General features: G+C 41.0%; 1 protein-coding gene across 3 annotated transcripts in view; it reads right to left on the bottom strand.

The window, feature by feature from the left end:
* Positions 1 to 466: 466 nt before the first annotated feature.
* The window catches only part of ZNF432 (zinc finger protein 432), a 17,382-nt gene continuing 4,342 nt past the window's right edge, over positions 467 to 13,506 (bottom strand). For all 3 annotated transcript variants that reach the window (XM_017503906.2, XM_017503905.2, XM_017503907.2), the window contains exons 3-5: positions 11,723 to 11,849; positions 10,738 to 10,830; positions 467 to 2,783 (exon numbers count right to left, since the gene is read on the bottom strand). In XM_017503906.2, the coding sequence (XP_017359395.1) occupies positions 1,063 to 2,783; positions 10,738 to 10,830; positions 11,723 to 11,849 (1,941 nt within the window). In that variant the 3' untranslated portion in view covers positions 467 to 1,062. The remainder of the gene's footprint in view (positions 2,784 to 10,737; positions 10,831 to 11,722; positions 11,850 to 13,506) is intronic.

Below are 13,506 nucleotides of genomic sequence, written 5' to 3'. Positions count from 1 at the left end.
ATTATTGATAATTATGATGCAAGGTATGCTGTCCCAGAAAAGACATCAAGTGTATCACGAGTTTAGGTTTGTGACAGAAAGCCCTCAAATATGTATCATTTTCATGAGGCTTTTTTACTTCATAAATTTCCTGATCCTTTCTATTCTTCACCTAAGTTTTATTTCTGCATGAAGTGATGATGATGAGGCAGAATGTATCACGGAAATCCTACTGTATTCATTGCCACCTGAATTTTTTCCTCCAGTATGAAATATATCTGCCAACTGTTAAGGTTTTATTTCTGGGCAAAGGCTTTTCCATGATAATGCTGCTAATATGTGTGAATTCACTGATGATCTATTATGATCACTGGTGACATAGGGTCTTTCTTCCCATAGAAGGCTTTGCTAGCTTCCCCCTTTGTAAGATTTATCACAGTAAATACTTTTCAAGACATAGTTACTTAGAAAATTGTCAAGACTTTTCTGCATTGGATATGTCAAGTTTATTTCCTTCGTTATTGTGACAAACAATATGAGGTAATTAATCACTTAAGGCACTAGTGCATTCTCTGCATTCATTAAAATTCACTCCTGCAAATTGCATAATCTTCCAAGGGTGAAAATCTGGCAACAGGCTGCTCTACACTGCCTACATGTATGTATGCTAGGAACACACTGATGTTTAATATGTTCACATTACTAACATGGTTTTCCCTCTGCATGAGTTTACTTGTATGTAATCAGTTCAGATTCTCTGCAAAAGGACTATTTACCTTATACATTTCTCATGTGCACATTTTTATAATTGTAGTGAAGACTGACAAATGAAAGGTTACCCCCAATCCACAGAATCTCTCTCAGATGAGTTATTTTATATACACTGGTACATCAAAGAATTCAGAGCCTGAATTCATGATGAAGGCTTTCTGACATTGATAGCATTCATCTAGTAGATAACACTGGATTTTGAAATATGATTTTTCATACTCGGTACACATAAAGAAAATCTATACTGTGAAATCTCTGATGTTGTACAAGACATATTTGCTTCCCAAAGGCATAACCATGTCCATTGCATTGTTAGGGTTTGTTTCCATTATGAGTTCGCTGATGTACAATGAGATTTCTCTTTGAGGAGAAGGCTTTTTTACATTCACTGCATACAAAAGGTTTCTCTCCTGTATGAGTTCGTTGATGAACAATTAGACGGCTCTTCACAGTAAAGCCTTTACCACATTCATTGCATCCATAAGGTTTTTCTCCAGTATGAACTTGCTTATGTAAAGCAAGCTCAGTTTCCATGGCAAAGCCTTTTCCACATTCACTACATATACAAGACTTCTCTCCTGTATGAATTTGCTGATGTACAATGAGATAGCGTTTCATGGTGAAGCCTTTTCCACATTCACTGCACAAAAAGGGTTTCTCTCCAGTATGAGTTCGCTGGTGTACAACAAGATTGCTCTTAAAGGCAAAACCTTTTCCACATTCACTGCATATGTAGGGTTTCTCTCCAGTATGAGTTCGCTGATGTAACATCAGTCCACTATTCACAATGAAACCTTTCCCACATTCACTGCACCTGTAAGGTTTCTCTCCAGTATGAGTTCGCTGATGTACAATCAGCCGACTCTTCAAGGGGAAGCCTTTCCCACATTCACTGCATATGTAGGGCTTCTCTCCAGTATGAGTTCGCTGATGTATTATGAGCATGCTTTTCACAGTAAAACCTTTTCCACATTCACTACATAGATATGATTTCTCTACTGTATGATTTCTCTGATGTACAATGAGATTACTCTTCCTGGGAAAGGCTTTTCCACATTCATTGCATACATAGGGTTTCTCTCCTGTATGAGTTCGTTGATGTTCAATCATACGGCTCTTCATGGTGAAGCCTTTCCCACATTCATTGCATATATACGGTTTCTCTCCTGTATGATTTCGCTGATGTATGATGACATAGTGCTTTGTGGTAAAGCCTTTCCCACATTCACTACAAATGTAGGGTTTCTCTCCTGTATGAGTTCGTTGATGTATGATAAGCATGCTCTTCCCAGTGAAGCCTTTTCCACATTCACTACATACATAGGATTTCTCTCCAGTATGATTTCGCTGATGTACAATCAGATTACGTTTGCCTGGGAAGCCTTTTCCACATTCATTGCATACATAGGGCTTCTCTCCAGTATGAGTTCGCTGATGTTCAATCAGACGACTCTTCATAGTGAAGACTTTTCCACATTCACTGCATATAAAAGATTTCTCTCTTTTATGAATTCTTTGATGTTCATTTAGCCTGGACTTTCTGGAGAACACTTTTGCACACAAAGTACATCCGTAAGGTTTTTCTCCAGTATGAACTCTCTCATGATCAGTGAGCTGAGACTTCTTGACAAATGCTTTCCCACATTCACTGCATATGTGGTTTTTCTCTATTTCTTGAGTTCTTTGATGCTTACTGACTTGGGATTTGATGCTATTGGATTTTGTACTTACAGAGAATTTAGCTGCAGAATGAAGCTCTTCATACTTACCCTGAAGAAATGATTTCCCATCTCCATTAAATTTATTAGAGTTCTTAATTTCACAGCTTTTGTTCTGGTTGACTAAACTTAAATTTGATTTCAAAGTTTTTATATACAACTCAAATGTATCATGATTTTCCCTGAAAAGACAATGGCTTTTGGTTTGAGAGGCAGTATTTCCAAATGCATTATGTTTATGGTGGTGTTTCACACTCTTCAGCATCCTTTGATTTTCCAAGTGATCCTGAAGATGTTCATCAACTTTGTTATTTTCTGGGAAAGAAGAGAACAATGAATCCTTTCATATCTTGTTGGGGATAAAAGTGTTTTCTTTAAAAAAAAAAATCCTTGGTGCGTTTATTTTATTATTTATTTATTTTTATTTTTTTGAGACAGAGTCTTACTCTGTTACCCAGGCTAGAGTGCAGTGGCATGATCTCGGCTCACTGCAACCTCCGCCTCCTGGGTTCAAGCAATTCTCCTGCCTCAGCCTCCAGAGTAGCTGGGATTACAGGTGTATGCCATCATGCCCAGCTAATTTTTGTATATTTAGTAGAGGCAGGGTTTCACTATGTTAGCCAGGCTGGTCTCGAACTCCTAACCTTAGGTGATCCTCCCACCTTGGCCTCTCAAAGTGCTGGGATTACAGGCATGAGCCACTGCACCTGGCCAGGTGTTTTTAAATATAGCTCTCTAATGTCTCTTTAATGACAATACTATGATAACAGTAGAAAAGCAACTTCATGTATACACTTTGGTAAAGACATAATAAACAAACCAAAAGGTAAAAGCAGTCTGTGTGCAAATAAGGTTAGGCAGTTGATAATCTATATAGATTTGACAGCTTTCTAAATAGGAACTTGCAAAACATGCAGACATAGTAAAATACAAGCAAGTCATTATTATTATTATTTGAGACAAAATCTTGCTCTTGTCACCCAGGCTAGAGTGCAATGTAATCTCAGCTCACTGCAACCTCCACCTCCTGGGTTGAAGTGAGTATCCTGCCTCAACCTCCCAAGTAGCTGGAATTACAGGTGCCTATCACCACGCCTGGCTAATTTTTGTATTTTTAGTAGAGATGAGGTTTCCCCTTGTTGGCCAGGCTGGTCTCAAACTCCTGACCTCACGCATTCCACCTGCCTTGGCCTCCCAAAGTGCTGAGATTACTGGCGTGGGCCACCGTGCCCAGCCTCAAGCAAGTCATTATTACAAGCAAACAACAGGGCTTGGGGGAACACCATTCCATAAAATTTGGGGAGACATCAGACCACAAAGGTGGAAAAGGCAACTGATCCAAAATGCTGAGGGTTGTATTTATTCACTCCACTAGTATTTGTTGAATGACTCCTATAGACAAGGCACTCTGCTGGCATTTGAGATTTATAAAATAAAATATGCCTTATTCTCACTGATGTTGAATTCTAGTTAGGAAAAACTGAATAAACAAGAAGAAACAACAACAAAAAAAAGGAAGTTGGAGATATTAAGTGTGGTTTGAAGGAGCAGTGTAGATGGTGAGAGGTGGAGGAAAAGAAAAGAAGGTTAGGCCGGGCGCGGTGGCTCAAGCCTGTAATCCCAGCACTTTGGGAGGCCGAGGCGGGTGGATCACGAGGTCAAGAGATCGAGACCATCCTGGTCAACACAGTGAAACCCCGTCTCTACTAAAAATACAAAAAAAATTAGCTGGGCATGGTGGCGCGTGCCTATAATCCCAGCTACTCAGGAGGTTGAGGCAGGAGAATTGCCTGAACCCAGGAGGTGGTGGTTGCGGTGAGCCGAGATCGCACCATTGCACTCCAGCCTGGGTAGCAAGAGTGAAACTCCGTCTCAAACAAACAAACAAACAAAAACAAAAAAAAAAAAAGAAAAGAAGGTTAAACGATTAATTCAGTGGGGAGAGTGATTAAGGAAAGTGAGGACTCAGAGATTACTAACTATATGGCTTGAGCCACTTTGAAATGGTTATCAAATATTTAACACAGACATCAGCAATCTGGCTGGAGGTATAAATGAAGAAGGCAGTGTGGAAATAATCAGTACATACTGATTATTTTAGAAAAAATAATTAACTCAAAAAAAATAATTATTATTATTATTATTTGAGAAAAAAGGGCTGAATTACTTTTTTTTTTGAGACAAGTTCTCACTGTCACCCAGGCTGGCATGCAGTGGCACAATCTTGCCTCACTGCAACCTCCACCTCCCAGGCTCAAGCGATTCTCCCACCTCAGCCTCCTGAATAGCTGGGACTATAGGAGCATGCCACCATGCTCAACTGATTTTTTGTATTTTTTGTAGAGGTGGGGTCTTGCCATGTTGCCCAAGCTGGTCTTTAATTCTTGGGCTCAAGTGATCTGCCCACTTTGGCTTCCCAAAGCGCTGGAACTACAGGTGTGAACATTGGGCCAGGATACCATGCTGAGAAGACGTGTATAATAAAAGATTAAGGTACAGAACTAAGGTTTTAGACATTCCAACATGTAGTTTTGTATGGGTAACCTCCCATATGGGCACCGAGGAAGGAGAGCTGTGTAGATCCCAGGCACAATTAGTGCCTGAAGTATAACTTACTACTTACTTACATCTAGCTTATATATATAATCATACTTAGTTCCATATAATCTTATATCTAGCTTATATAATCATACTTCGTTCCATATTATCTTAGATCTAGCATATATATATATAAAATCATACTTAGGTCCATACAATCTTTGTATATAATCATAGAATGAGTTGTAGTAGAAACTGTACAGACACATTTAGTGCTGATTTATATAATCCTTCTATATAACCATATAGTAGTTTGTAGTAGGAGGAATGCCTAGAGCAGTCACAGAGCAGAAGCAAGTACATGGGAAAAACAGCCAGACCAGGACAAGAACCAATGACCCAGGCAGTAGCACCCCTGCCTGAAAGGGCATGTGCTGTATGGCAGGTCAGGGCCTAGACGGCAGCACTCGGCACCTGCTACATGGCTAGCTTGGAGCAAGAGTTATTCCTCCTGAAAAGGAGTTGCAGTACCTTGCATTTGGTTCTTGTGGAAAGCAGGCCTTCAGCCTGAGATCCCGTGAACAACTGAGGGAGAAAAACCCCTCTGGTGTAATTGCGCCATGGCAGCTGTACACCCTTGTCAGCTTTTTCTACTAGGCTGGCTCAAATCATCCCCCTATAAATTATCTTAGAGAAGAGCACACTCTGTCAGCTCCCACTGCACTGGTTTACAACATCCTTCTACAGGAATCCTTTGAAGTCTCCAGCCCCCAGATAAGAAGTGTTGCGCAAGGCACTTGTTGCAACACAGCTCACCTCCTTGCTTCAGTGACCTAATGTGGGTAGACCCCCTTTTTTATATACGACCCTCTACTACTGCACACAGCACAGCCCCCTACTATGTATGGCCCACCTCTCTGACTAGGTGACCTAATGGAGTGGCCCCCTTGCTTGCTACTCATGCAATTATATATGCCTTATCATTAAGCCTATAGATGACCTCACTCATAACCCTTCCCCCTGTCTTGTACCTCATAAATACAGACGCTTCTGGAAATTCGGGGCCTCACGTGTCTCTGCTCATAGGTGCTGTGGCCCCCCAAGCCCAGCTGCTCTTTTCTAGTCCTGTGAACTGTCTCTTTGTTTCTTGGATCCTACAACTCAACACAGCAATAGGGGACACCCCACAACCCTGGTAGGGCTGTGGCCCTACAGTTTTGGGATTATTTAAGCCCTCTTAGAGGAACCAAACTGTGACTACAAAGATCAGGGGAATATACTTACTGAGATATATAGAATAAATACATTTACATACTTGTTGCCTGGCAAGTAAGAATTGGAAATCCCCAACTGTTGAACTTAAGTGAACTGAGATAGACTCTTGTGTGGTAATGCTGTTACTAAATTTGCCCCTCTTCAATCTGTAGACTACTAACTTTCCAAAAACATCCATCACATTTAGCGAACAACACCTACAGTCAACCCTCCACCCTCTTCTTTAGCTGTGTCACGTTATCATATGTTCCATTAATTATGAAACAGGAAAACAATGATAGGAATTTTGCATGGTACACCAGCCAGTGTACCATGTAGTTGCCTTCAGAAGCAAATGTGCTGCTGCATAGGATATGAAAACTGTCATCTTCTTCAATCACATTCTGCATGCAGTAGAAAAGTCATATCAAGGCCAAGCACGTTGGCTCACAGCTGTAAACCCAGCACTTTAGGAAGCTGAGGTGGGCAGATCACTTGAGCTCTGGAGTTCCAGACCTGCCTGGGCCACATGGTGAAACACCATCCTTACAAAAAATACAAAAATTAGCCTGGCACGGTGACGTGCGCCTGTAGTCCCAGCTACTTGAGAGGCTGAGGTGGGAAGATTGCTTGATCCCAGGAGGTCGAGGCTGCAGTGAGCCAAAATTGTGCCACTGCACTGTAGCCTAAGCAACAAAGCGAGACCCTGTCTCAAAAAAAAAAGTTATATCCAATTTTTCCCATTTCAACATCCCTGATATACTGTTTCCTCATCTGCCACCAATAGCATCTACTTCAGTAATGCTACATTTATGTCTCAGCAACAGTTAAGTTGTACTAAATGATAAATTTATTCCTTCTAAAGGCTGTGCCAGCTTCACCTTCAGTTTTTCTTAAGACATTTAGCTGTTCCTTATTGTTGCTACACTGCTGTCATCCAGGTGAAAGGTCAGACTATCAAGTTATCTTGTGAAAAGAAAAAAACATAAAATTAACCAACCCTCAACCATGCTACCTCAATTACTCATATATAAAATCAAAAGTCAGCCAGGCATGGTAGCTCACACCTACAGTCCCAGCACTTTGGGAGGCCACGTTGGGTAGATCACAAAGTCAGGAGTTCAAGACCAGCCTGGCCAAGATGGTTAAACCCCTCTCTACTAAAAATGCAAAAATTAGCTGGGTGTAGTGGCAGGTGCCTGTTACCCCACTACTAGGGAGGCTGAGGCAGAGAATTACTTGAACCCAGGTGGTAGAGGTTGCAGTGACCTGAGATTGTGCAACTGCACTCCAGGCTGGTAACAGAGCGAGACTCCATCTCAAAAAATAAATAAATAAAAATAAAATCAAAAGTCATCTTGATTAAAGAAAGTTTACATTACCATGAATATTACCATGTTTCTGCTCCAAGATTTCTCCAACAAACAGCTTCTATCACTGACCTGTACTTGACCAACTTGAAGCCAATCTTTTGATACTCAAGCCCATGGCCTTGCACAATTCCTATTTTGTGCCTTCATTCTTAATTCATGTCACCATATTCCTAATTTAAAATCTAGATATGCCTTGTGCACATCATACTCTTGCTGCAATTCTGACTATCCTGCCATGTGGGAAGAGATGGCCAGGGCCCAACCTGTGTTACTTACAGTTAAATGATTACAAGCTTGCTTTTGTTTTTTTTTTTTTTTTTCTGAGACGGAGTTTCGCTCTTGTTACCCAGGCTGGAGTGCAATGGCGCGATCTCGGCTCACCGCAACCTCCGCCTCCTGGGTTCAGGCAGTTCTCCTGCCTCAGCCTCCTGAGTAGCTGGAATTACAGGCACACGCCACCATGCCCAGCTAATTTTTTGTAGTTTTAGTAGAGACGGGGTTTCACCATGTTGACCAGGATGGTCTCGATCTCTTGACCTCGTGATCCACCCGCCTCGGCCTCCCAAAGTGCTGGGATTACAGGCTTGAGCCACCGCGCCCGGCCCTGCTTGCTTTGCTTTTTATACACTGAGATTTGTGCCACAGATCACATCCAAACTATGGTACAGTAAAATAAAAGTAGAGATCAGGTGGTAACAGGAGGCCTATGGTAAAGACCATCTGAGAGTGCCCTACAGCTGTGGAACACTGCAGCGTGGTTGCAGAGCAGTGAAAAAACTGCTTTGGTCCCACAACTCTTCCTAACATAGAGTGTGTAACAATCTCGTAAAGGGAGATTTACTGGGAAGTAATGCAACCTCTGCTCATAAGATTTGGGAGGGTCTTCGCAGATGGGTGCTGGTAAGGCTAGAAAGCCTCGCAGGGCAGACACCAGAATGCCACAGGCTCTGCAATGTTCTCAGAATATGGAGCAATTCCAACTGCTCTGTGTCGACAATGCTCAGGAGATAAAAGCCCCTTAATGCACTGTGTGTGGTCAGACCTTAAGGGGCCTTATCCACTATACTTCTGTTGCCAAAACACCTGGTTAGACAATGGGTGGTAAAATATCAGTGTCCTTAGTTAGCATTTCTTAGGAGAACCATGTGTGCTATTGAATGCTACAGACACATGCACTTCCTCCAGCTATCTTCCTCCTCAACCCTTCTCCCCACAGCCTGCAATATTAACAAGATAATACAACTAATAAAGGTGCTTGCAGCCCAGAGCTCAGAGCCAACCTGCACCCGGGAGAGTGCGCTGGACCCCTGGGCCTATGCTGTAAACTTCTATTCTTGTGTCTTTCTTTCTTTTCTCACTCCCTCCTCACTGCTGAGACATGGGGCACCTACGCACAGGGTTGGGCTGGTTCCCAACACTGCTCTGTTTCCTCTGTATTCCTAAATTAACCACTTTATTGTTAATTTTTACAGTAATCTTCTGGGTAGTGAGGAACTAGATCTAATCTCAACCAAAGAGAGGTCTAGCATTTGTTCTTTGCTATTGAGAAATGATCTCTAGGCCCCTGGCATGTCCTGTCCCATAGGAGTGTCTTTGTTTGCCTGATGGCTTTGGCCACAGAACAGTGTAACAATACGATTTATGATAGGGGCTTTGGGCCATGACATATCAGTTCCAACCTTTGGAAAAACTGGACCCTCTAGATATTAGCCCAACTTCTGGGAAAGCCTGAAGACGAAAGGTCAGCCAGGTAGGTGGGCTGTATGTGACTGAAACCCAATCAAAACTCTGGCCACCAAAGGCTCAAGTGAGCTTCCCTAGTTGGCAATACTCTGTATTGTCACACACTGTGGCTGGGAAGACATTTAATGTCCACAGTGTGAGAGGGACCAGAAGTACTGCACTTGGACCCCCTCCTGGACTACAAGTGACCCGGTAATAATACTCCTAGGTGAAGGCTCAAGAAAAATGAAAACATGTTTCTGAAAAAATTGTACACAAATGTTCATAGCAGCATGATTCATAAAAGCCAAAAAGTAGAAATAACCCAAATGTTCATCTAACAGATGAATGGATAAATAAAAATATGGTATATCCATACAATGGAATGTTATTCGACAATAATATATTTTGATTCTATTTACATAAAATGTCCAGAACAGGCAAATCTACAGAGATAAAAAGTAGATTAGTGATTGCCTAGGACTAAGGGCTTGGAAGGAAATTTTTTTTTCAGTAATTCAGTGAAATCCAAAATTCACAAAGGTGATGGTCACATAACTGTTCACATACTACAAAGCACTGAAAAATAAACTTTAAATTGGCAAATTGTATGGTATGTAAAATATCTAAGCTGTTAAAAAATCAGTCTATAATGGGAAGAACACATTAGGTAAATGAATACAATGCTACTGTCTAAGATGAACTAAAGGAAAAGCAGAAATCAAATGTACAGAGGAAGTACTCTGAGGTAGACATAAGTTATGACCTGGTTTGGACTAGAACTGATGTAAGATGCAAAACAGTCCTTTCTAGGTAAACACTCAACAAAATTGTAGAAACTTTTAAGAAGAGAACTCCTTAGATAGAGAACATTCAATATAACACCAGCACAGACAGGACAGATATATGGTACTAAACGAGAATATAACCTTAAGATTGGAAGGGTTACTGGTGGAGAGAAAACGATTTTTTTTTTTTTTTTTTTTTTTTGAGACGGAGTTTCGCTCTTGTTACCCAGGCTGGAGTGCAATGGCGCAATCTTGGCTCACCGCAACCTCCGCCTCCTGGGTTCAGGCAATTCTCCTGCCTCAGCCTCCTGAGTAGCTGGGATTACAGGCACGTGCCACCATGCCCAGCTAATTTTTTGTAGTTTTAGTAGAGACGGGGTTTCACCATGTTGGCCAGGATGGTCTCGATCTCTTGACCTCGTGATCCACCCGCCTCGGCCTCCCAAAGTGTTGGGATTACAGGCTTGAGCCACCGTGCCCGGCCATACGATTCTTATTCTTAATGTAGTCACTGCTTCTGTGTCCTCAGACACCCACACAGCATTCTCTTACTGACTATAATATGACTTATGCATCTTGCTGGTTCTCACATACCTGGACAGATTCGACTATGCCTTTCATCTTCTATTATCCATGGTTCTCCTTGTCCCAACTTGGAGAGTGCATCTGGTTTGCTGACTTGAAAACCTGTTTATGAAAAATGGTAGAAGACTTTGACACAATGGATTAGGCTGGGATATATAACATGAGAGACTGTTACATTTAGGTAACAGCTAGTTTTCACATCTGCAAAGTAGAGGCTTTTGTCTCAGGAAAGGGCAGATTACAGTTAGACCTTAATATCTGAAAATTTCACATCCAGGGATTCAACCAACGATGGACTGAAAATCTTTTTTAAAACAACAATAAAAAATAACAATACAATAACAAAAAATACAAAGTGCAGTGGCTCTTGCCTATAATCCCAGCACTGTAGGAGGCTGACATGAAACCAACACTTGAAGCCAGGAGTTGGAGACCTGCCTGGGCAACACAGACTCCATCTCTACCAAAAAAAAAAAAAAAAAAAAAAAAAATTGGCCAAGCATGGTGGTTTGCACCTGTAGGCATAGCTCCTCAAAAGGCTGAGGAAGGAGGATCACTTGAATCCAATTCAAGGCTGCAGCAAGCCAGTGAAGGAACCACTGCATTCCATTCTGGGTGACAGAGCAAGACCCTGTCTCTAAAGAAAAATACAAAAACAAAACATAACAACTATTTACATGGCATTTACATTGTATTAAGTATCAAGCGTAACCTAGAGATGATTTAAAGAATTCGGGAGGAGGTGTGTGTAGGTTATATGCAAATACAATGCCATTTATATGAGACTTGAGCATCTGTGGATTTCAAAGCTTTGGAAAATTGTGAAACGAATCTCTCTTGGACAATGAGGGATACATCCTTTTATCAGAAGCCAGAGGATGCACTAAAAATCTGCTATTCAGAGCACTGCAAGTGACTTCCAAGGGTAAGGAGCTGAGAAAGCAAAGGCCACAGACTGGGCATCTTCCAGGTGACCCAGGGCATCTGTCCTTACCCACTGATACCAGGTTGCTGTAGATCTCCAACATCACATCCCGATACAAGTCCTTCTGAAAAGGGTCCAGGAGCTGCCACTCCTCCCAGGTGAACTCCACAGTAACATCCTCCAGTGTCAGCGATTCCTATAAAAAAACAGAGCCTTGACTTAACACAGAGAAGAGAACAGACTTGGTAGAATCTGCAAATTCTTAATGCCGCTGATCTTATCACATTCTGAATTATTTCACATGAGAAATAAATCTAGGAAAAAAAAAACCTTAGGTTTCTATCTAATTAATACTCAAAAATAAGCTTTTCCTCTTTAAAGTCCTAACCAGAAGGCAATAGAAGCAAATATGAAATATATTCATGGAAGCAGTAGAAGTAAATATGAAATATATTCATGTTCAAAGCCATAAAGGAAAAAAATAGACAAATTTTAAGAAAAAAATTAAATTTCTACATTGAAAAATAGATCATAAAGCTGAAAGAAAAATGACAGGCTAAAAAACACTTGGAGTAAACAGAAGATCAATATGTAGCAGATATAAATAACTCATTAACCAGCAAGAAAAAAGTTTTTTTAATGTAAAAGTTATAAAGTCAGGCATTTCACGAGAAAAAAATCCAGTTGGCCAAGACATACACAAAAAGGGTTTCAACCTCACCTGCGATGAGGAAAATGCAAGATAAGACAAAAGAATACTGGACCATTGAAAACTGTGTGATTTGATAATGTCATATTTTTAAGTATTGGGAAAGATTTAAAGACACAAAGGACTCCACGTATCAGTATCTATGTGGCAGGCACTCACTTAAATACTTTACATAGTTTAACAATATTTTTATGTATGACTTTAGACAAATGGAATTTTATATAGTTACTATTCTTCAATTAATTACATTCCTTTATTTTCTAAAATAAAGGAATTTTATTTTAGATTATTCCTTTATATTCTAAAACTATGCCATCTAAGGTAGGAGTGTCCAATCTTTTGGCTTCCCTGGGCCACACTGGAAAAAGAAACGTCTTGGGCCACACCTAAAATACACTAATGATAGCTGAAAAAAAAAACCAAAAAATTCTCATAATGTTTTAAGAAAATTTACAAATTTGTGTTGGGCTGCATTCAAAGCTGTCCTGGGCTGCATGCAGCCCACAGACCAGACCATAGGTTGTACACGCTTGATCGAAGGTGACCAACAGGTGGAATGTGATTCCACTGAAGCAAAAGAAGCCATAATAAATGTGTTTATATATATAGACACATACATAAAAGACACAGATGTATGTATTAGAAGACATACATATATATACATATAGAGATGCACACAGTTTGGTGACAGCAAGTATGTGCTACCAAATATTTGTTGAAGCAGTATAAGGGGATTAGGAAGTAAGTTATGAAGAAGGAATTTACTTTTTTAAACAGTGTGTACTTCATCAATAGAATTTACTTCCCTTTGGGGCTGGGCACAGGGGCTCACACCTGTAATCCCAGCACTTTGGGAGGCCAAGGTGAGTGGATCACCTGAGGTCAGGAGCTCGAGACCAGCCTGGCCAACATGGCGAAACCCCATCTCTACTAAAAATACAAAAATTAGCCAGGCATGGTGGCACACACCTGTAATCCCAGCTACTCAGGAAGCTGAGACAGGAGAATGGCTTGAACCCAGGAAGCGGGTGTTGCAGTCAGCTGAGATCACACCACTACACTCCAGCCTGAGCGACAGAGTGAGACTCTGTCTCAAAAAAAAAAAAGGAAATTTTTTGACCAAACCTCAGCAGCACGGCACTTA

Source organism: Cebus imitator, unplaced genomic scaffold (assembly GCF_001604975.1).
Source record: "Cebus imitator isolate Cc_AM_T3 unplaced genomic scaffold, Cebus_imitator-1.0 Scaffold316, whole genome shotgun sequence".
Lineage (NCBI taxonomy): Eukaryota > Metazoa > Chordata > Mammalia > Primates > Cebidae > Cebus > Cebus imitator.
Note: the sequence above shows the minus strand (reverse complement) of the source record. Positions and strands in the feature narration are given on the sequence as shown.